The sequence below is a fragment of the Brassica napus genome, chromosome C8 (assembly GCF_020379485.1).
Source record: "Brassica napus cultivar Da-Ae chromosome C8, Da-Ae, whole genome shotgun sequence".
Taxonomy (NCBI): Eukaryota; Viridiplantae; Streptophyta; class Magnoliopsida; order Brassicales; family Brassicaceae; genus Brassica; species Brassica napus.
The window spans coordinates 18,839,452-18,862,990 of record NC_063451.1 but is presented as its reverse complement, the minus strand read 5'-3'; the positions used below and the strand labels follow the sequence as shown (position 1 = coordinate 18,862,990).

The 23,539-nt window shown below is 32.1% G+C and overlaps 2 protein-coding genes across 2 annotated transcripts; both read right to left on the bottom strand.

Moving 5' to 3' along the window:
* Window positions 1-11,527: 11,527 nt before the first annotated feature.
* LOC106372491 lies at window positions 11,528-13,758 on the bottom strand. The gene is made up of 3 exons (XM_013812712.3): window positions 13,475-13,758; window positions 11,971-13,239; window positions 11,528-11,884 (listed from the first exon to the last, which is right to left on the bottom strand). Exons 1-3 carry the CDS (start codon window positions 13,655-13,657, stop codon window positions 11,654-11,656), a joined length of 1,683 nt encoding a protein of 560 aa, XP_013668166.2. The 5' UTR covers window positions 13,658-13,758; the 3' UTR covers window positions 11,528-11,653.
* A 5,383-nt stretch (window positions 13,759-19,141) lies between these two features.
* Window positions 19,142-20,674, bottom strand: LOC106372490 (plant UBX domain-containing protein 5). Its single transcript, XM_013812711.2, has 4 exons — window positions 20,272-20,674; window positions 19,870-20,179; window positions 19,706-19,801; window positions 19,142-19,633 (listed from the first exon to the last, which is right to left on the bottom strand). The coding sequence occupies exons 1-4, from the start codon at window positions 20,652-20,654 to the stop codon at window positions 19,253-19,255; spliced, it is 1,170 nt and encodes a 389-aa protein (XP_013668165.2). The 5' UTR covers window positions 20,655-20,674; the 3' UTR covers window positions 19,142-19,252.
* Between the last annotated feature and the right edge of the window lie 2,865 nt (window positions 20,675-23,539).

The following is a 23,539-nucleotide window of genomic DNA, read 5'->3' as shown; positions in this document are numbered from 1 at the left end:
CGACATCAAACTTGTGTGATTGCTTTGCTTGTATGCTTTCTCTGATTTTTATCTCCTTGAATTTATTTGTATTACATTGTCTGCTTAGTTTGAATGAATGAATGATTTTTCTATATGAGTACACTGAAAAACGCCAATATAAGTACTAAATCAGGTATCGCCAGTCTGAAAGAAGACTATGGCTAGGCTAATATATTATTGCCTAAGGGTATGCATCTAGAAATCAGTGATGTCTTATATTCACCCAGCTCTAAGAGCAAGAGCAGCCTATTGAGTTTTAAAGATATAAGAATGAATGGTTTCCATATTGAAACAAAGGGCGAAGGAAACAAAGAGTTCCTTCAGATATATGTATAAAATCGCCCAAGGCCATAATAAGTCCTAAAGATTATACTTGCATTCTCTACTGACCTAGACTATGCATAGATCAGCATGATAGAGACTAAAAACCTGCGAAAATATACACTTTATGGCACGACCGGATTGGCCATCCTGGTCCAAACATGATGCAAAAATTGATATTCAAAAGGCACACATTAAAAGATAAGAAGAGTTATCCCAAAGAATCTCACGTGTGTAGCATGTACACAAGGGAAACTCATTAGGCCATCACCAGTAAAACGGCTACGAGCCCCTTTTTCATAAATAAAGACTATATGTCTAGATAATACTGGTGAATACATGTCCCAAGCGTTTAAATGATTATGGTATGTCCACGGGGGTAAGTGTGGACAATTATGTGATACATGTCCATACCAAGAACGGCTTGGCCGAAATCTTTTAAAATGCAAATAGCTGATTGATAGACCATAACTTATGAGGTCAAAACTCTCATTCACAGCTTGGACCACACGAAATTTACATGCACCTAAGTTAATACGCATCAGGCCATTTAGTGAGCATAGATATTCCATATCACAATTATTAACGGGTCAAGAGCCAGACATACCCCATCATAAGACATTTGGATGTGTTGTCTATGTACTAATTGCTCCACCACAGAGAACTAAGATGGGACTTCAAAAGGAGGATGGGGATATATGTTGGATATGATTCTCCCACAATAATAAAGTACTTTGAGCCAACTATGGGTGATTATATTTGAGGTCAGGTACACTGATTATTTTAAGACCAGGAGGAGAAAAAAATAATAAAGCTGGTAAAAGAATGGTAAAAGAAATAGAATGGAATCAACCATCAATGTCTTGGCAAGATCCTCGGACTAAAGAATGTGAAATAGACGTCCAAAGATTATACATTTACAAAGCTAGCTAATCAAATGCCAGACACATTTGCTGACCCGAAAAAGAATGACTAAGTCATATATAAACCAGCTTGTAAAACACCAACGAATTTGATGTCCAAGAAGAGACACAGTCAAGTTGCTACAGAGTCTAGACAACGTATGAAACGTGGTAGACCAAATAGGTTCCAAAAGATAAGAATCCTCGGAAACAAAAGAAAGGTGCAGAGAATGATAATCAAAATCCAAATCCGAGGTTACTAAGGAAACCATCCCAGACATAGAGATAAGGCCGGTCGGCTCTAAGGTACAGGTACCAAACAATGTAGCTTGGGACGCCAAGCTGCAAAGTATTAAAGGTCCTGATAATAATGAATCTCAATCGATTATATCATGTCTGGAACATAATGGAACCAATAAGGAATGTCGACATAAGATGATTTATTTGCATACAAGGTAGCACTTGAATTTATGAATATAAGCGAGGATCATGAACCCACGTCAATATAAGAGTGCGCACTCGTAGAACAGATTGGATTGAATGGAAACGTGGGGTTAAATAGTTTAAGGAAGAAAGGCGTATTTGGCCATATGATTAAGACGCCATATGATGTTAAAACCAGTGGATATAAATGGGTCTTGTGAAGAATAGAAATCGTGAGATATAAAGCTGATGTTGCACAAGGATTCTCACAAAGACCAGTAATAGATTATGAGGAGACATACCCCATGTGGTGGATGCAACTACTTTTAGATTTCTCATAAGTCTGGCTATATAAAAGAGAAAATTAGACTTGCAGCAAATTGATGTAGTGACTGCATATTTATATGGTCCACTGGATAATGAAAGTACTAGAGGGTATTGAGCTGAAAGTACAGCAAGTTCTCGAGAACAATATTGATAATCATCAAAGTATATGATCTGAATATCCTAGTAACCTCTGAAATACAATTTCCCAAACAGTTGAATATCTCAAGAAAGAGTTTGAGATGAAAGATCTTGGAAAACAAAGTTTTGTTTGGGATTACAGCTTGAGTACATTAACAATGAAATCCTTGTGCATCAAATAGTATATACAGAAAAAAGGTACTCAAGAGATTTAATATGGACCCGTCTCACCCATTATCTAGTACATGGACGTGAGATCACTTGTTTTGGACACTGATCCATTCAGTTCGAAGGTGGACGATAAAGAAGTCCATTTAGTCCTGAGATAGACGATGCAGAAGTCTTGTTTTAGACACTGATCTGTTTGGTCCATAAGAAGGACGATGAAGAAGCCTTTGATTTTGGTTTATTTTATAAAAAAACTAACTAGCCCAAAAAGGGGTTATTTGGTTTTGTTGATTTGTTTTCAGACAGGTTATGTTTTACACATGGTGGTACACGCATATCACAGCAACATCATCCAAGATTTTGTGTGTGTGTATTTGAGGTCGATGACTCAATATGTTCGATCAGATTGTGGCATGGCCGATGGTAAAGAAGAACCAACTATCATGTTCGAGGACGAATCATATTCTGCCCAAAATCTTCATCACCCACGGATTGCAGAAAATTAGAGAGGTCCAAGGGACCTTCAGTAATGTCCAAATTAGGGGAGTAATGTGTGTTGTACTCTTTTTCTTTCACCATGGTTTTATCCCAATTGGGTTTTCCTGGTAAGATTTTAATGAGATAACATTAAAGCACATTAGAAGTTCTAAATGGTTATGACATCCAAGAGGAAGTGTTATGAACCAGATTGTGGATGGTTCATAACCAATAAATTATGATTTTTAATCTTTCCATTTATCTATGACGGTGTAATCTCCTATATAAGGAACCTCTATGCTATGAATAAAGAGAGATTTTTCCATTACAGAAATATAATTTTGTTTGTAATAATAGCACTTTGATATCGTATTGACAATCTAATTAGTCAAAATCAAATTATATAAAATGTTAGTCTAATATATATATATATATATATATATTATATTGAAAAGATTTTTCTAACTTATATAAGCACCTAGTGGATGGTTTTCAACATAAACATTTTACAAATTAAAAAGTTATTATTTTATTAAATGGATATTTGGTTCAAATACTGAGAATCAATTCAGCTGGTATTTGATTTGAAATACTAATTGAATATAGTTTCTAATATTTGTAATACTTATTTGATAACATAATAATTTTACTCGTATTTTTGAAACATATTTATTGGCTTTCTTGGTTTAAACATAATAATTTTACTCTTATTAGTGAAAAGCTTCCAATGAATTGCTTTAACTAGTGGTTCAGATTTTTATTGGCTTTCTTGGTTTAAACAGAATATATTACGTGGATAATAAAGATATGGAGCCGCCATGAAGAAAGAGATGGTATTTAGCGAATGTGAACACATGTTTACAAAATTGCACAACCACTATATTGATATTTTCCAATTTTTAATACTTATTTCGGTGAATAATTGAAAACTTTTTGGATCCATTCTGCATTCCAGTATCATACAGTGACGGTGGATTTTGCCAAAATACGCAAAAATATCGATTATTTATGCCTTTTGTACGTATACTCTAGGTTCATATTCTCTGAGATAAACTTTAGAATGGTACAGCTAAATGCTCTTATTAAACGGCAAATTTGTGTCATGTAATGTTTCTTTCTTTTTGTTTTCATTCTTAATGCAAAGGAGAATGTTATTAATCAAAAACATATATATTACTATTCCTTTTTAAGAATAATAAAATCATAGTATTTAGAGCATTTCTAACTATACTCCACTTTTAACTCCAAACTTCATTTTAGAATAAAATCTTCTTCAACCCCACTTTATATCTAACTCCAAAATAAAATAATAGTTAAAGTCACGAATTACTCTATTTTGGAGTTAATTTTTTTTTATTTTATGAAATGGTCTTTTTAATCTTGAATGTTTTTATTTTATATTTAAATAATATTTAAAATGATACAATAACATGGAAATAAATATAATATTCCAAAACATTATATTCCACAAAGATTATTTAATAATTTCACATGAAAGATGCATAAACTAATAAAAATCAAAACTAAAAAATAAATAAAATAAAAAGATGTGATATAAAATAAGTAATTTATTAATCCGGTAAATTTATTTCGGTGAAACTACCAAGATCGATGAAATATTGTTCAAACATAATAAATGAATTTGTTTATCTTGTGGGTAACATTTTGATTTGATAATATTTGTATTTGTTGAGCTTGATATATGCATAACCTTTGAATCCTGTAAGAAATTCAAATAACAAACCAAAACTTTGTTTTCTTCTTTATGTTTATAATGCACAATTTTGCTTTTGAATTAGAAAAATTGCATATGATGAAAACTGTACCAACCGAAGTTGAAAGAGAAGGTATATCCGTAGATATTGAAATTACAGAAGATGAAAATGTCCGATTTCATAATTTTCTTGTTCGATTTAGGAAAATCAAAGATAAAAAATCTTATTGTTCATTACGAAATATATTAATTAATCATTTGTAGGAAAATATTATATGCTCATTACTATAAAAAAAATACAATATCTTATATATTCTATGATTTATTGTATTTTTAATAATAAATATTTAATTAAATAAAAGATATTTTTATGGAAGATTTGAAAACATAAAATAGTTGGGGTTAATTATTAAATTTTTATAAGTTAAGGTATTACTAACAATTATTAACTAAATTAAAAAAAAAATCATTCGAAAATTTTTTTTGAGTAAAAAATAGAGTAATATGTTGGACTAAAATCCAATTATATTTTAGATTAATACTATTTTGGAATAAGAAATAGAGTAATACATTAGAGATGTTCTCGATATTTTGGTGGAGTAAATATTAACGATAATGCTATATTATCACCCATACTCAAATTTGCTATAATACACGTTGATAAAAGTGAATTTTGTTACAGCTATCATTAAATCTACCACTACTAACCTTTAATATGTTTCCCCGTTAGACATGCGTTTACACCTTGAATAAACCAAGAAATTAGGTTCTTCTTTTGGGTTAAAGCTACTTACTGTCAATGGACAACAGTAAAGATATATACATCATGGAGGAATGCGTGGTCAAAAGCTAATCTGCAAATTGAAGGCAACTTTTATAATATTTTATTTAGATTTTTGTTTTAAACCTCTTTTCGTTAAATTGCAAAGTACAAAAGCTCTTCCTCACTGCCCTATTTTCGACCACAGAAAAAATGGACTGAGAATGAAAACTCTAGATATTATCAAGAAACTTCACAAGTTGGTTTTGTTTTAATTTTAATAAAACCCATGAGACTCCATCATTGTCATGACTCCTGATTCCTGACCCACTGTGATATACTTTCTTCGCTCAAATTATGTTTAGGATTTTTTTCTTTCATCTCTTTTTTAAAAATATTTTTCCTTTATTCTCAGAGAAATTGAACTTTATAACCTTCAAACAAATTATAATTCACCAACTATCTAAAAACCCTCATTTATCTATATACCTGTACATAATATACATTATTGTCATATTGCCATCATATTCAACCGGTGAAACCTACTACCAAAACAAATTAAATAAATAATTAATTAATGTAACAAGTAAAATATGTGGCCACGTTGTATTCTTTCTCATCTCTCAAAATAATTAGATAGCTTTCATGAAAATAAAGATGAACGTGGTCTTTTATTATGCACACATCTTCTTGACTGAATTTCTTCTCATGAGAAGAATAATGATGAATGTGTATACGTGAGCAAACATAACAACTCTTTCATTTCTTTTCCTCTTTCTCTTAAATCATTGATTCTCACGTCATGCTTTTGTTTTCATACTTTGTTTTCGTTTCTTTTTTGTTTTAGTGATCCAATGGTGAAGAATAACGACGGCGGACCGGTAAAAATATTTTCGTGTCGAAAAAAAGGAGAAGAGATGAAGATGATCTCTATATGGTAGTGAAGAATAATGACGGTGAACGAACTGAAGGTGTATCAGCATGTTTGACAAAAGAAGAATTGAATAAGATGAACTTATCGTCTATACTATATTCGGGAAAGTAATAGTATAGTATATATTCTTTAGTGTAGTTATTTATGTAAAGTTACTATACTATTTGAAATATATATCTAAACAATCCCTTAAAAATGTAATCATCTTCATATTTACAAATTTGATAGTTTTCTTCTTTGTCATTTTGTGTAATTGATTGTAATATGAAATTCATACTATATTGGTTTAAGGGTAATGATTAAAACCAATTTTGATAGATGACAAATAAACTCTTATATTAGTGTATTATACTACATTTCTCAACTATAAATAATATTTATATAGTATAAATTAATATTATATAATATTATGTATTATTTTAGATTTTGATATTTGGATTTAGAGTTTATATTTGAGTTTACGGTTTAGTAATTAGTGATTAGAGTTTAGTATTTAGACTAATAGGGGTGAGTTTGAGGCTAGTATTAGATTTTGAGATTTGGATTTCGAGTTTAGGGTTTATGGTTTGTATTTGGGTTTAGTGTTTATACTTGGGTTTAGGGTTTAGGGTTTAGTGATTAGGATTTAGGGTTTAGTATTTAGAAGGGCGGGGTTGGGATTTGGGTTTAGTGAACATGTATCGTTTTATTTGACGATTAATAAAGAGTGTTATATTTTGTTCACCAATATGTACTATACTATTTATTTTATTCCATTCTATTTGGATCTAGGGGCTATACTTGGGTTTAGGGTTTAGTGATTAGAGTTTAAAATTTAGTATTTGGAAGGTGTGTGGTTAAGGTTTGGGTTTAGCGATAGCAGTTTAGGGTTTAATATTCAAAATGTGCCTTCAAGTGTCCAATATTAGAAAAAAATTTATAGATTGTATTTGGGTTTATAGGTTTCTGCCTAGGGTTTAGATTTACTAAGTAGATGTTTGGATATAGTAAACCATATATATATATATATATATATATACTATTTGAGTTTATGTTTTCTTAATTAGGATTTAGCTTTAATAATTAGTGGTGTGTCTTGTATTGTTGTATTTTTGCGGGTGAAGAGGATTTACTATTTGCATTTCATACTATGGATACACCGTTGAAAATTTTTGATTATTTTAAACATTCGTGTACTATATTACTTAGACTATATGGAATAGAAGATATGTAATATGCTAACTAAGTAAATGTGCGTTCAAGTGTCCAATATTGAAAAATAATTTATAGATTGTATTTGGGTTTATAGGTTCATGCATAGGGTTTAGATTTGGTAAGTAGAGGTTTGGGTTTAGTAAACCATATTATATTTTTTGTTCCATTCTATCTGGGTTTAAGGTCTATACTTGGGTTTAGGGTTTAGTGATTAAGATTTAGGGTTTAGTGATTAGCATTTAGGATTTAGTATTTGGAAGGTGGGGATTGAGGTTAGGGTTTTGTAATAACAGTTTAGGGTTTAGTATTCAAAAGTTATGTATGAGTTTAACATTTAAGAGTTGTGTGTTGGGTTAGAGTCATATATTATTTCTTATATGAAATGGAACCATCCTTTTATTTTTCATTATACACTAAATTCATTTCAGTTTCTACACCATTAATTCATTTATTTATTTCATGGAACCACATCACTAATCTAATTTAAAATTGTATGTGATAATAAACACAAGTTACGTGAATGTCTTCCATATCTCTCATTCTGAACCGTTAGCTATTAAGGTGTCCACACCCATTCTGAACCGTTAGCTATTAAGGTGTCTACACCTTAAAATATCTGACGTTATCTCTTTCTTCTCTTTCACCGGTCACTTGTAATTAAAAAACGTATAACCGGATAAATTATAGCATAAATGATAGTTTCTTTGTTATGTTAACATCAGTGTCATCCACCTAATTTCTATTATGAATTTGGTTATTGGGCAACTAAGCCCTTCTTCTTATTCATCATTTTTGTTCTTGCGGCTAAATATACCGTTTATATGTATAGTTTTCTTTGTTTTCCCGTTCAGAAAAGGGGTAGAAAACATGGAAATCCCCTATATATTATTTGTGAAACATTACAACTTCTTTTTGTAGTCACGTGTCATCACTAGGATGATTCTTAGAATTATTAGAGAAATATGTTGGTCCATCTAATTATATAATAAGTTTTTTATTAAACTAACCATAAATTCATTATTAATGTCATTTATTATTTCCTTAAATAAAGATTACGGAATTGCCTAATGTGGCTAAAGTATATATGACAATTAATGATTTTGAATAATAAAGATCTGATAAAAAAAATAATGTATCTTCTATCAAATTTGTTTAATTTTAAACTATTAAAATAATTTAAAAAAATCACAATAACCATATTATAAAAAATTTAGATTTTTCTGCATATGTTATATTTTGAATTTTAAAAAATGACTATAAATTACTAAAACTGTTAAAAGTCTCACATTCAAATTTTGCGATCCATGGTTTAAAATTTTTGTTATGACAAAATAAAAATGATTACAAAATCATATAAATAAAAGTCTAACTTAATTAATCATTAAAATTTAAAATATAAATGTATATATATCATTCTAAATTAAACTATAAACCATATTGAATAAATAAATATTTTAATTTCAAAATTTACTTTGAATAATTATTTTTGATAAAAGTTTTGAACTAACATTGATAATTTTTTTTAAATTATAAATTACTAAAATTATTAATCCCACAATGAAAATTTTGTTATCACTAATTTAAAGTTTTTGCTATTAAAGATACACATGATCAAAAAAACATATGAGTAGAAAGCATCAGTTAATAGACATTAATATTAAAAATATAATATGTATGTTAATATTATTTAAATTTAATTATATATCCTATCAAATTTTTTAAAAAATTGTTTGGATTAATAAATTTGATTTATACATTCGCACTAATTTAATTATATATGTAATAGTTACTGAATTTTAATTATTCAATATATATTTATTATTTCATAATATGTAAGAACATATAATACATAAAATAATTTTTATATATAATGTTTATCCCGCGCAAGACGCGGATCTTAATCTAGTAAAATATTATTTCAAAAACATGGGCAAGACAAGATGTCTTATTTGCAAGACAGAAGACTCGTTGATATGGGCTTTCTATATATGATTATCGTATAAATATATATGTGTCATATATTTATAACATATTTATATACATTAATATATTACTATCATATAACTTGTCATAAAAAGTTCAGCAATTTATTTACATAAAATTGATTTTTTTTTTCTTTTTAACATTGTGATTATATAAGTAATTAGTACTTTAAATTGAGGTAAATTTTACAAATTCAAACTTCACATTTAAAAAATTTAATTTTATTATAAAATATAAATCTCCTCTAAGAATATGAAATAGTTAATAAAAGTAAATATGATTTTGTTTTAACGTTTAGCTTCTTATCTTCTAATACAAAAACATAATGATTTTCGTACTAAGTTGATAAAAAATCTCGATAGTGAAATTTCGTTGCTAAAAATCAGATAAAACTTCTTATTAATAAGATCTTTTCTATTATTTTTTTTATAACCATAAAGATCCAGCGATCGAGGTTAATCGACTAATCTCATGAGGTTCACAGCAACCACGTATTCTTATCATTTATGGCAGTTTGAGTGACCAACAGGAATCGAACTGTGGGTTCACTATATTGGGATTATCCCTCAAGCACCACCGGTCCAAGTCCGTTGGTTATTATAATTTTTTTTTCTAAATAAGACATTTTCTAAATTCTTCAGCTCATTTGAATAAAACTTTCAAACTCTATACTATTTATAAAATTATTATTAATAAGAAATTTAAATAAGTTAAATTGGATTAATTATCTGTGAAATACCAAAAGTGATTAATTAGAAAATATTATCCATGAAAATTTGTAGGGCTGTGCAAATAAACCGAACCCGAAAACCCGAACCGAATCCGATCCGATAAAAATGAATCTGAACCGATCCGAACCCGGTATAAATACCGAATGGATCTTGTTTTATGGTATTTCGAGTTATGGGTATTATCCGAACTGAACCCGAACCTAAATGGATATCCGATAGAATCCGAAACATTCAAAATTCCGAAAAATAACTTGTACCAAACATGATCTCAATTCCTAATATGTATTCAAAATATACTGAACATCTAAAATAATTATCTTTTTTTTTTTGATGATCCTGGTATCCGGAGCCTCGAGAGGATCCGACTAGCGCCAATGACCGTCCACTGGAGCTTAGGCGGGGAGCCCGCCGAGGCATCCAAGAGGGCTGGTGATCACCCCATGTAAATCTCACCAGTGGCCACACGTTAGCAGACTTCTCTGTATTGGGCCCGAATGTTCCTCAAGATAATAACCTCCCATCGGCACTCGAATCCATGACTTCCCAAGTTGAGTTTAACCACTGGACCACTAACACGTGGTTAAAATAATTATCTATTATATGAAGATTGATGGTTGAAGGTGGCGGTTGAAGGTTGAAGTTTTTAGATTTTGGTTTTGTTTTCATTGAATACTGTTTTTTATTTCATGAGAACTTGGTTTTCGTTTTATGCTTTCATTTATTTGTTTTCTTTCGATCAATAACTATGTTTACCTTTCATTTGATTTTGAATGATCACATTTGATGTTCCTTTCTTTTTTTTGAACCGATTTTATTTATGTTTTGGTTACAAAATAGGTACAAATCAAGTATTTTAAAACCGAAGAACCGATTTTACTTTTTTTTTTGTTACGAAGTAGATATAAATCAGGTACATTTAAACCTAAGAACCGATTGGGACCCGAACCCGAAAGTACATTGGGTTGTACCGGTTCTTTGAAGATTTACTAACCCCGACCCGAACCCGATAGAACCCGAACCGGTCCCAAACCGAATTTTCATATAACCCGAATGAGGCTGATTTTGATAAACCCGAAAAACTGAAATCCGATTGGACTAAACCGAAACCCGATTGAGACCCCGAATGCTCATACCTAAAAGTTTGAATTCGTTATTTCTTTTTACAACATAATTAAAAATAGGTTTGTTTGATGTACTTTGTTAAAAATGATTGCAGTCATTTTTTATAAATCTTATCATTTTTAGTTCCAAGTTTTATAAATATAAAATATAAAATTTTAAATATATTGAAATTGCTTTCGCATTTCTATATTATTTTGTTTCAGATTCAATGCAGGTTAGGCACTTACATACCAAACATCATTGTGTGACATATTATCACTTGTTTATGTTGTATATAAATTTGGACATTTTTGGTAAATCAAAGTTGAACACTTTTGTTACGAAATTTGACATTCAAGGAATCATAAATGTCATAAATAATACAAACTCCTTGAAAATGGATCTTCTTCTCTGTTCAAACAACAATCAATTTCAACAATTCAAGCAAAGAAACCGAAGTTAGCTACTCTTGCCATGAACAGCAATCTGGTGAATGTCCATATCCTTGAGCATCACAGATCGTCCACAACAGTCACAAGGTGCAGTTCTTGAACCACACGTACTTTCATGTTCAGACATCCCTCTCATCCTGTCTCTAACATCAGCTGCAGCGTTACCCGCTTCCACCATATCTCCACAGAATCTGCAAGCGATTAAACGAAGAGGACAGTCTCTTGCTTGATGTTGAACCTGCAACAAAATCACAATCTCATGTTAAAAAACAAACAAACACAAAACAAGGTAATCAGATAACAATGAGAGTTTCAGATACGCACCATCTGTTCTTTCTCAAGCACTACCCCACAGCCACAACTGAGTGGCTCATGGAAGACTTTCAAATGTTTCTCCATCTCTGTCGGCTGCAAAGCTTGCCCACATTTTTCACAGTGCAAATGGTTTTTCGCCTCCTCAACTCTGAGAACGATTCCGCACCCAGGATGATTACAAACAACGTTGTGTCTGCTACAATACACCTCGTGCAACGCGATACTCCTGCTTGGAATCGAATGCTTACAGTTCCTACACTCTACCGTATCAACATCTGATGAAGATGATACAGCCCGTTCCCCAGTTTTAGCTCCGCTGCTGGTTTCTTGGACTAGTACTGAAACCTGGTACTTGACTGTTCCCTTGAAGCCGTAGACACCAATACTGTAAGTCCCTGAGCTCAAAGCTCTCTCCTTAGATTCCAAGATCAACGTCTTTGAACCGACGTCGTGTGAAGACCACTCGTGCTGATTAAGAGAAGGGAATAGAACCGGGTGCTTTGATACATAGAGATCAGTATCCGCTCCATCTTTCTCCACATCTATCTTTACAATAACTTTGACGCTTCCTGCCATTACTTTCTCTACAGTAGAGTCATCAATAGTAAACTTATAGTAATCATAACGCCCTTCCTCAACTGTTCCAGACTCAGGTTTCCCAAACTGAAGCGGCCTCAACACATGCTGACTCGGTTGATCCGAGACTATCTCTGGACTAACGATATCAACCTCAATATCAGTCTCCAGAACCGAAACGCTCGAGGCCGGTTTTAGCTCCAGAACCTGAAGCTTGTAAGAGACTTGCCCATAACTTACCGAGAGAACATCGTCCATAGAAAGCGTAGCGTGTTGCCGAAGAATAGTCTCGAGTATGGCTTTGTGGTTAGGCAAGTCTGAGAAGCCAAGGTTGTCAGGTTGAAGCTTGGCGTAAGTCCCTTTAGGTAGCCGGATGTAACGGATCTGCACCAAAGGAACATCCATCGGATCCTGTGCTGAGAACAAGTTGCTCCAAACGTGTGGTGGAAGACCAACGGTACCATCTTCGGCGGTGAACTCGAGAACGCCAGAGTGCGTTGTCTTTTTGTTATCTCGGTAGTCTACAGAGAGCTCAAAGTACAAAGGACCTTTGTCGAAAGCTCCTTGATCAGACAACTCCGTGAAGCAGGACGGTGGCAGTTTGATCTTGTCGCCAATGCCTTGGAAAGGAACAGCTTGGAAGACTATTTCGAAGACTACACCTCCTCCAGCGATTAAGCTCTCTTGCATATGTTCATCAGCCTACAGAAAGTTTGCAGTCAACTAAAGATTGTAACTTTATATCTTAACGAAGTTCAAAGCAAGATGGGTCAATCTCAAATCTACAAAGGAACAATAACCATTTGTGAATTTGATTATAATGCCAGTTTCATAGATTTTTCAGACAGGATTGAGTTAGGGATTATTACCGAACACACAAATTCCTAATTTTCGAATTTTTAATTTCTATAACTAAAGGGAAGAGGAGATAGAGTACCTTAGTCTGGGCTTCGATGGCGTCAAGCCTTCTGGCTCTCTGAGAAGCTTCGATGGCTTCGCGTTGCTTAATCGCAGCATCCTTGGCTTTCTTCTCTCGCTCGAGCTTCAGTTTCGCCCTTTCTTTCCTCTCTCTTTGCTCTCTCTCGAGCTTCTCCCTCGCAGATCTAAGCTCGAAGTCCATCTTTGACGATTCGAAATCTGAAAGTAGGTTTGGTGGAAACACAGAGATCAGGAAAAATAAGCCTTTTTTGAGGAGAGAAGCAAAACTTTATTCTCTCTTGTTCTTCAAGAAAAGCTACCTGAGAGAGACGTCATATACACGTCATCAAGTTTTCTGTTTTTGGACCTCACTAGAGTTCTTTTTATGGGCCTGTTAGAATCTTAAAGCCCAAATAACCAAGTCGCATAATCGATCATGCGCTCATAGCAATCCCAATCGCTTAGGCTCTGAATAGCATTTGACAATGTTCTAGAAATCAATTTATCGGATGCTAATTCTCTACAAAGCATTTTAGTATCGTCTAGCGGTTTTTCTGAACACTAGCACTTGACAACGTTTCATGCTCAGAAGTGATGCAATTTGAGAGTGATATAATTAGTAAAATTGTAAATGGAGATGTGATACACTAATGTGGTTTCTTAAGAATAATTATAAAACAAAATCACATAATGGATAATTTTTTACAAAATTCATAAATCGTAATATATTACTAAAATTAAAATCTTATAAAAATTAATAAGTGACAGTTGTAAATATTTCATTAATTATATCACAATTTACTTAAACAACCAAAAGAGAAATTGCCAAAAATATCATTTTCAAAATACCACTTTTCGTGTTTACACTAACCACTTTTACCCTCATCTTTAATGAAGAGTAAAAGACGTTTATAACCTTTTGATTAGCTTTGACAAAAAACATATGATTAACTAATCTAAACCTAAAACATCAACTCTAAACCCTAAATCATCAACTCTAAACCCTAAACCATGAAACATCAACTCTAAACCCTAAACCCCGAAACATCAACTCTAAACCTAAACCCTAAACCTTCAAATCTAAACTCTAAAACATCAACTCTAAACCCTAAACGTAAACCCTAAACCCTTTTTTTCTGAAATTCGAACCCTAAACCCTAAAATCCTAAACCTTCGAATCTAAACCATAAAACATCAACTCTAAACCCTAAACGTAAACCCTAAACCCTAAAATCCTGAACTTTCAAATCTAAACCCTAAAACATCAACTCTAGTTTTAGGGTTTAGGATTTAGGGTTTAGGGTTTAGAGTTGAAGGTTTAGGGTTTAGAGTTGATGTTTTAGTGTTTAGGGTTAATTTTTTAGGGTTTAGGGTTTAGAGTTTACTTTTAGGATTTAGGGTTTAGTGTCGATAGTTTAGGGTTTAGTGTTGATGGTTTAGGGTTTTGAGTTGAAGTTTAGGGTTTAGGGTTTAGAGTTGATGTTTTAGGGTTTAGAGTCGAAGGTTTAGGGTTTAGAGTTGATGTTTCGGGGTTTAAGGTTTATAGTTCATGTTTCAGGGTTTAGGGTTCGTATTTAAAAAAAAATAGGGTTTAAGATTGATGGTTTAGGGTTTAGAGTTGAATTTTAGGGTTTATGGTTTAAATTTCGAAATAGTATAATTCGAAAAAATTTTAAAAATTATTTTTTATTTTTTTGGATTTTTATTTATTTAAATATTTATTTATTATATATATAAAGAACAAGAGCATAAGAGTCTTTTGCTACTTAATGAAAAATGTATTTTTGAAAATGTCCTTTTAGTGGTGGCAAAAATGAAAAGTAGTAGCATGAAAGTGGTAAACATGTCATTTACCCCAACCAAAATTATGTTAAAATAATTCACAACAAAAACAAATAAAAATTTAGTAAGAATAAACTCTCAAGATTTTGTAAATATAATTCTCAAATTTTTTTTTGTAAAAGTTAAAGCAGCTGATACCTCTTAATGAATCACTAGAGATTGATCCGCACGCCAGTGCAGGTGTTAATATTTTGGGAAGACCCGACGAAATCCATCTAAAATTTTATAATGCTCGAGTGAAGCTTAATTTCAAAATCTAAAAAACCTGATACCCGAAAGAAATAACTCATACCTGAACGGGTAACCGAATGTAAATGCCGACTGATTCTGTAAACAAAAAAAAATCTTTGTTACCATTTTGAATTCTTGTCACAAATATAACAATAAAATTCAAACATGTCAAATTATTATGGTTAATATGCAAATAAATGGTGTCAAAATATTATACTAAATATAATTAATAAATTTTTGAGTGAGAAAAAGCACGTAAAAGATATAATAAAACACTCATAAGTTATGTTTTGTACTTTTGTAGTAAATGATGCTGACTTTTTTTGAAAATAAAATAAATGAAGTGGTTAAAATTTATTAAAAATTGAATAAAAGTCTGTAAAATAAAACACTTAAAATAAGCAAATATTGTTTTGTACTTCATTTTTAATAAAATAGATAAAATTATGTAGATAAAAACATTTACTATACTACATATTTGTTTTTTTTACAACGTCAACTACATATTTGTTCGATGATACGCCATGCACCATGCTGAAGACCTCTTGTAACTTTTTTCTCCATAATCTGCATAATTTGCGTTTTCTTGGGTTTGAACCGCAGACCTCCTGGTGTAGAAGTATTAATGAACACTTAATCAAACCACTGGATTAAGGGGGATTCCACATTATCGTTTTAGTTATGATGATTGCTTTAAAATAGGAAATTATTATTTTTTAATTAATATTATATAAATATACGAAATATTTTTTAATTAAATAGAAAATGTTTTTTTTTTGAATGTTATTGATTTTAGGAATATACGAAGTTATTAATTGTGATTCTGCTTAGCGAAAATATCTTTTTGAGACTAACTAACCAAATGTAGTATTTTAAATATATTTTTCATTTTATACAAACCTCTTTGATGTATAATCTTATATTTACGCGTCTTTCTCTTGGCTTTGTTTTCGTGTTTTCGTATGAGCAGGAAAATTCTTTTGAAGGTCAATCTTGGAGAAAACGGTCATTTCATACCCAACATATTGCGATATATTCAATTCATACCGACTTATATGGTCGTGCTAAAACATACATAAACTTTCAAAATTTTCAAATAACATACCTAATGTTATTTTTTTGGCCAAACCATACCTCAGTCGTCACATCAGTTGTCACGTCATTTAATTTTGCTGACATGACATGGATGTTATGTCAGGTAATTTTGCTGACGAGGATGCCACATATACATTTTTTTTTGAAAAAAATAGTCATTTTATAAAATTATCTTTTAGAAAATGTAAAATTTTATAAATTTTTATTATTTACTGAAATTAACAAAAATTAACTAAATAATTAAACTTTAATCTTAAATAAGAGATATATTTAAAATGTTTCATCATATCATAATATTTTTCTTGTAAGAGTTATATATGTATTGTAATGATTCAAATTCAATGTTAATATTGCAGTCATGTTATTCTCGATTAGTCATGATTTTATTTATTTAAAAAAATTATGATATGTTAAATCTAATTTTTTTAAATGTAAATAAATACTCATGATTAATCAAAAGTAATACACTGCAAAACTAGTATCAAATTTGATTCACTACAGCACATATATAGCTCAGTATTATGATATGATCGAAATATTTACGGATATATTTTATATAAGATTAAAATTTAATTATTTAATTCATTTTTGTTAATTATACTAAATAATAAAAATTTATAAAATTTCACATTTTCTAAAAAAATATTTTTATAAAACAACTATTTTGTTTTTTTCAAAAAAAAAATATACATGTGGCATCCTCGTCAGCTAAATTAGCTGACGTAACATCTATGTCAACAAATTTAGATTACGTGGAAGGTGATGTGGCGAATAAAGTATGGTTTGACCAAAAAAATAAACATTAGGTATGTTATTTAAATTTTTTGAAAGTTCAGGTATGTTTTAGCACGACTATATAAGTCGGGTATAAATTGAACATATCGCAATATGTTGAGTATGAAATGACCGTTTTCCGTCCAGCTTGATACCAAGAATATTTCGCACATATTTTGAAGAAAAATGGAAAAAAAAAACACAAATGCAACAAAAACAACAACCAAAACGTGTAACTGATTTAGTGGTATACATTAAAAAAATACTTAGATGAGAAAAGTTGTTTCATAACCACACGCTTGATAACCACACGCTTGATACAATTGGTGTATAATAATAGTCTATTGACTTTTGTGTAAATCATATTTAATTTTGCGGACCAAAAAAAACTAATGTATACTGTATTTGGTACTGAAACACGTTATTTTAAGTGAAGTCTTTAATTGAATTAAATAATAGTATTAAAAGTTAGTGGCATAAACCAGTAATTATTAGGAAAAAGTTGTCAATTCAATTTTGTACTTTAATTTTAATAGATTAGATAATATCATTTTATAATATACTCTATCTATATCATTTTAAGAGGTGTTTAAGGTTTTTGCACAAATATTAAAAAAATACAAATTTTTTTATGTAATTGGTTTTGGTTACATAAAATAACATTAAATAAAACTAATTCAACCAATAAAAAAATGCAACATTTTATAATTGATCAAAAATTTCAAATGACATTAAATTTCATCTAGAACTATGAAAACATCATTTATTTCGAAACAAAATCAAAATCGTTAAACACCAGTTTATAGTTAAACTGATAGGGAGGGAGTAATTAACATTTTCTTATTAACAACATAAATCTATAATAGCTAAACCACGTTCAAAAAAATCTTTGGACTCACTCTTTCAAAAACATTGCTAGGTTATAATATATTTATTTGTATACAATTTTATTTTTTTAAACTAATATTCTAAAAAGATGATGCTAAACCACGTTCAAAATTATCTTTGGACTCACCCTTCTGAATAACTGAAAAGAAAATATTCAGTGTTTTGCTAACATTATGTATTGTATCATTATCTTATAAATAGTATCTATTATGTTATATCTAAAAAAGACATTCATAAAATAAAAAAAAATAAAAATTTAAAAAGAAATCTCTATACATATTTATCGAGTTAAAAAATATAATAAAAATTTAAATTTCTATGTTTTTTTTGCAGTAAATATTTTTCTATTTTATGAAAAATTGATTATGTAACAAAAATAATTTATTATCAAAATTTTCAAGCGCATGAATAATACGTTATTTTGATTATTTTGGATATAATATTACATGTATAAATATATATTTGTAAGATGGTTACGCGGACAAAACATCTGGTATCATTTAAAATGAAGATTAAAGTAAAACAACATTATTTAACAAATCATAAAACCTCTAAACTTTTTCCAACGGTTTGGGATTTTAATGTTTTGTACTTTGTGGTTGATTTAAGGGATGCAAGAGATGCTTAATTCTGACCGATTTGGGAAGAGAGTGATTCTGTGGTTAAAAGGACAATATATTAGCGCATGCAAACCTCGACTGCTTTTGGATAATCCTGTTTAGTGCCGACGAGGTGAAAATGATGTGTATTCAAGTATTTGGATAAATATTATGTTGATGTTTGGAAGAAAAAAACGAAACACACGCCTCAACTTTGATTTTGCACAAAAAAAAAAAAACTGATGCGAAGATGAACCTAAAACAAAAGAAATATTTGATGATTCTCTCAAATGATCCAAAATTCCAAATCCCAGCGTTGACCAAATAGTTGAAAGAAAAAGCAAATGTAATTTTAAATCAGAATAAAGCTAGAGTTTCTGGATGACGACGGAGTTAGCTATACCAGCCTGCTCAATGGTTAGGTCCAAGTCTGTCAATTGTTTAGGAGGGAACCCCATGGTCAGTAACTGATACTCTCTCGAGCCACCGGGTCTTGAAGCGTCGATGAACCCACGCACGTCTCTAACTGTGTGGTGGTTGTTGAACCTGGATACAAGGCGTGTACCATCAGCCAATCTGAGCTGGACCGAAGTTTTAGGTACTGCTTGGTCTACAACAAGCCCTCTTGATGGTCCTGGTGCTGTGTTCATTTGTGCGGGCGGAGCTTGTGCTTCTGCCGCAGAGCCTGATCCGCTGGCTCCTAAGGTTCTTCCTACACCTTGGAATGGGTTTTTGGGCTTTGGTGGTTCCTGTGTGTGAAGAGATACAGACTAAGAACACAAAGAGTACGTATTACAGAGAGACAAGGGAATGGAAATTACTGTGTAATTGTCTTCACGCCTGACGAGACCAACATGAACACGTATCTTCCTATCTACTGGTTCAAGTTCACGAGGGCACTCTGATTTCACAATGCTCTACAAAGACAACATATATAATCAAGATTCCTAGAGTATAAGCACATGGTAGAAGGTTTGGATAATACCTCCATAAAGGTTGCGTTTTGGGGGTCATCAAACCTTCTCAAAGGACCATCATCAACAGTGAAACCGTTCCTCCAGAAAGTGATGGTGTGCATAACCACCTGAGGCTGGTCTTGCTGTTGCTGTTGCTGCTGCTGCGGAGGAGGAGCAGAGGGAACAGGTTCGCCAGACAACATCCGAGAAGCTCCAGTGAAGCTTGTAGAAGCTGACCTCGACGACGGCTCAACAGGTCTGTCTACAGCAGATAGACTAGCTTGCTCGAAAAGCGCGTCAACGTCTTTTGACTTGTTAGGATCTTGAACCATCATCCCACTAAAAAAACAAAAAAAAACTCTTTTAGCTAACATCCAATTATACACAACCTTAAGCACAATTCTTCAGCTTGTGCATATTAACGTGATTACCTCTTGTGTCCGCCAGTATAGTACTCTTGGCCTTCATCAGAGTCACTACCGCCACCACCAGCCGGAGAACTGTTTAGATCGGCGAACGTGCGGATGTTCCCACGGCTCATAGTATTCCTGCTGCCCGAAGGATTCTCAGCTTCCTGATTCTCTGGAGAGGTTTCAGCAGCGGGAATCGAAGGAGGAGGTAAATTAGGGTTTCGAACAGCTGGTAAATCGGCGGCGTCGCTGTCGAGGAAGGAGGATACGGCGGCGTCAAGATCCCACCGGTGACTTTCGAGGAAGAAAGACGCTTTTTCTCTTGTCGAAGACGTGATCTCGACGAAGGATGTGATCAGATTCTCGTTCATCTCCGTATTCGTCGTCTTGTTTTCTTCCTCCATCCTTTGATGATTTCTTTTCTTCTCTTTTGTGTGATATTTATATATCTTTTGTTAAAGGAACGACGTCGTACACTGTTTAGCAATAATTACGATCCTATTGGGCCAAAAGACTTACTCTTTCCACGTTCCAGTTGGGCTATTTTCTTTCTGAATCGAACAGTTCAACTTGATGATGAATTTTGTGTCATTCTAGACACTAGACAGTATACTTGGAAGTTGGAACCATGTATAGCATATCAGTAGACCTATTGTTATACTACCAGTCTTTTGTTTTTTTGAACTGAAAAAGGGTTAAACTCGGGTCTATTAAAGCCACAGACCTAACAATCTTGTTACTACTTTTAATTACTTTAATCTACATTATAATAGGGCAGTTGCATCACTCCTGATGCGACACGTCAGCGATATGTGGATCCCACTTTTAAAAAGTGTGAAAAAAGTGTCAAGTCTGTGACTCAAACCCGGGTTATTGAGATCTAAACAACAACATTTATACCACTGAGCTAAAGAATTCTTTGTACATTGATGGCTGAAACAAATATATATTTATGAAGGTCGGAAACCTTTGCTTCTTCGGTTTTCTCTGTGGGACCCACACTTATTTATTTTATCTAATGATTTTATAAATACTTTATAACTCACGTTTTGAAATGGGATTCGTTAAAAAAAAAGCCCAATTAACCTCTTTGGTCTGTAAGCGTTCTCTTCAATGGAAGTTTAGGGCTTTCAATTTTTAATCATCGGTTCATGACTCATCTAAGAAACACAGATTGGCTCTTTGAGTTTCATGAATCAGTTTTTCTTCTTTAGTCTCTACATCTCCCCAACTTTAACAAATTCATCATCGGTTCTTTTATTTTGCCTGATAAATCATGATTGTGTGGTTTTAATTTTCTTTGGTCATCCTTAGCTTGCACCCTTTGATCTAACCAAGAAGAAGAAGAAGAAATTTGTCGTTCAGGATGCCATCGAGGACTCAGCTGAGTCACACGGGAGACATACTATCCGTTGCCTGATTGTTCAAGAAGAGTTTATGTGCTGTGAAACATATTTGTTTCTTTTCATCAGTTGCTTTGTTTAATTTTTTTCCTGCAAATAATGATGGCTTTGACAGTTCATTCACGGGAGCCAAGAAGTAAAAGAAGAAGAAGCCAGTGAGTGTTTGACATTTTCTGTCTTCCTGAGTTTTTTTTTCAATTCATTAAACTTGGATTTTGAAGATTATGTGCCTCACATTCTTTTTATTTTGATGGTTGTTAGGTTGAATGAAGATCATTGAATAAAGAAAATGTCGATGCTCCTGAAGATTTGGAGGGTACTTTATATTTCTTTCTCTGATAATTCTAGCGACATAAATTTGAATCTTACAGAGGGTATATTGCAGAGCATCCTAATGATGAGGAAGAGGTGGAGGGAATTGATCTGCACCAGCAACGTTACCCGTGGGAGGGAAATGACATGGATTACTTATACGACGAGGTAAGCATATCATTAGATGGTTTGCGGTCCATCTTTGAGAGCCGTCGATTGTAAGTGTCTATCATTTTAAAGTTGTACGACACTAAGATGTAAAGAATTACTAATCACGATTACCTTACTAGCAGCGTTCTTTTGCACAGCTATTGTCAATGGAATTAACACTTGAAATTGATGGTGCTATATTTCATGTTCCAAATGCTAACGCAAGCTCCAATGTTGATTCTCAGCTTTAACATGCCAAAATCACAATGCAGTGGGTGTTGTAAGGTAATTCAGTAGGCACAAATGTTCAGTTGAAAAAAATTCTAAACTGTATTTATGCATCAAACTTATCATCCGTAACATAATAATATGTTTTTTCTGTGCTAGGAACCGTTTGTAAATAAATGTCTCGGATGTATATGACTGCTTAGTTTGTTGCTTTTGACAGTGAAATCACTAAGCTTGCAATGTGTCAGGACAGCAAAAGCATCTCAGCTGATGGTTAGCTTTACAATTTCGTTGGTTTCTTTTTCCTATTATGTTGGATGGATTATTTTATCTAACAAATATCGCAACAGAGCGCTGGCAATAACTCTAATAGATTTATATATACATGTAGGATTGGAAGTTTGGTGAGAAAGGAACAAGTACTTCTGTCACGCTATTGGACAGTTATACGCCATTTCAAGAGAATTGATTTCTTATAATTCTCATAATCAGTAAGATTTTAACTGTTTTGTCTACTTTACATTCATACCTCATTCTCCATCTAACTTCTCGGTGCTACTATATAATGATCAAGTCATTTTCTGCACAAATAGGCAAGTGGGGATGTTACGTTGGGTGCTTGGTTTATTGGGCTTGGCTATACAAAGTCTGTTGTGACTCTAAAACTTTTACCTCATTTAACATTGATTCTGGTTCTTAGGAGAATTGCAGATTGTGAATGAAAGGCACAAGCAGGGAACATATGTGTAGCTGCGTTCGACTCGACATGTAGCGGTATCTGCAGATCCGCTGATCCCATTGTGGAGGTTAACATGAAATGTGTTGACCTGGAAATCATTATTTGGAAGTTACATTTCGAGGCATTTACTCAAAATATAAATAGATCATAGACAGAGTTTGATATTTATAATACTCAGTGATCATGAAGTCTGCAGAAAACAGTCCTTTTGCATATTCTATATGGAACCAAGAGATATGTCCTTTGTTTGATGATTGTATTATGATAGCTACTAACATAGGAGATGACTAGAGAAAAAGAAATGAGTATGAAACTCTTATATGGGTAGCTTTTGTAAACACATTTGGGTTTATTAACAGTTGTGACAAGCAATTATGTTTATAGTAAAGGAAACCCGCCGCAGCGTCAATAACAAATGCACCTGTTTTTTGGTTGTTTGGGATTGAAATAGCTTATG

Bases quoted from the DNA above. Each gene is read 5' to 3' on its own strand.
- LOC106372491 (XM_013812712.3), bottom strand. From the start codon at position 13,657: ATGGACTTCGAGCTTAGATCTGCGAGGGAGAAGCTCGAGAGAGAGCAA. The intron at 13,240-13,474 runs GTACTCTATCTC...AACTTTCTGTAG, and splicing joins CCATCGAAGCCCAGACTAAG to GCTGATGAACATATGCAAGA. The intron at 11,885-11,970 runs GTGCGTATCTGA...ATTTTGTTGCAG, and splicing joins TGCTTGAGAAAGAACAGATG to GTTCAACATCAAGCAAGAGA.
- LOC106372490 (XM_013812711.2), bottom strand. From the start codon at position 20,654: ATGGAGGAAGAAAACAAGACGACGAATACGGAGATGAACGAGAATCTG. The intron at 20,180-20,271 runs GTAATCACGTTA...TTGTTTTTTTAG, and splicing joins TATACTGGCGGACACAAGAG to TGGGATGATGGTTCAAGATC. The intron at 19,802-19,869 runs GTATTATCCAAA...TTGTCTTTGTAG, and splicing joins AAAACGCAACCTTTATGGAG to AGCATTGTGAAATCAGAGTG.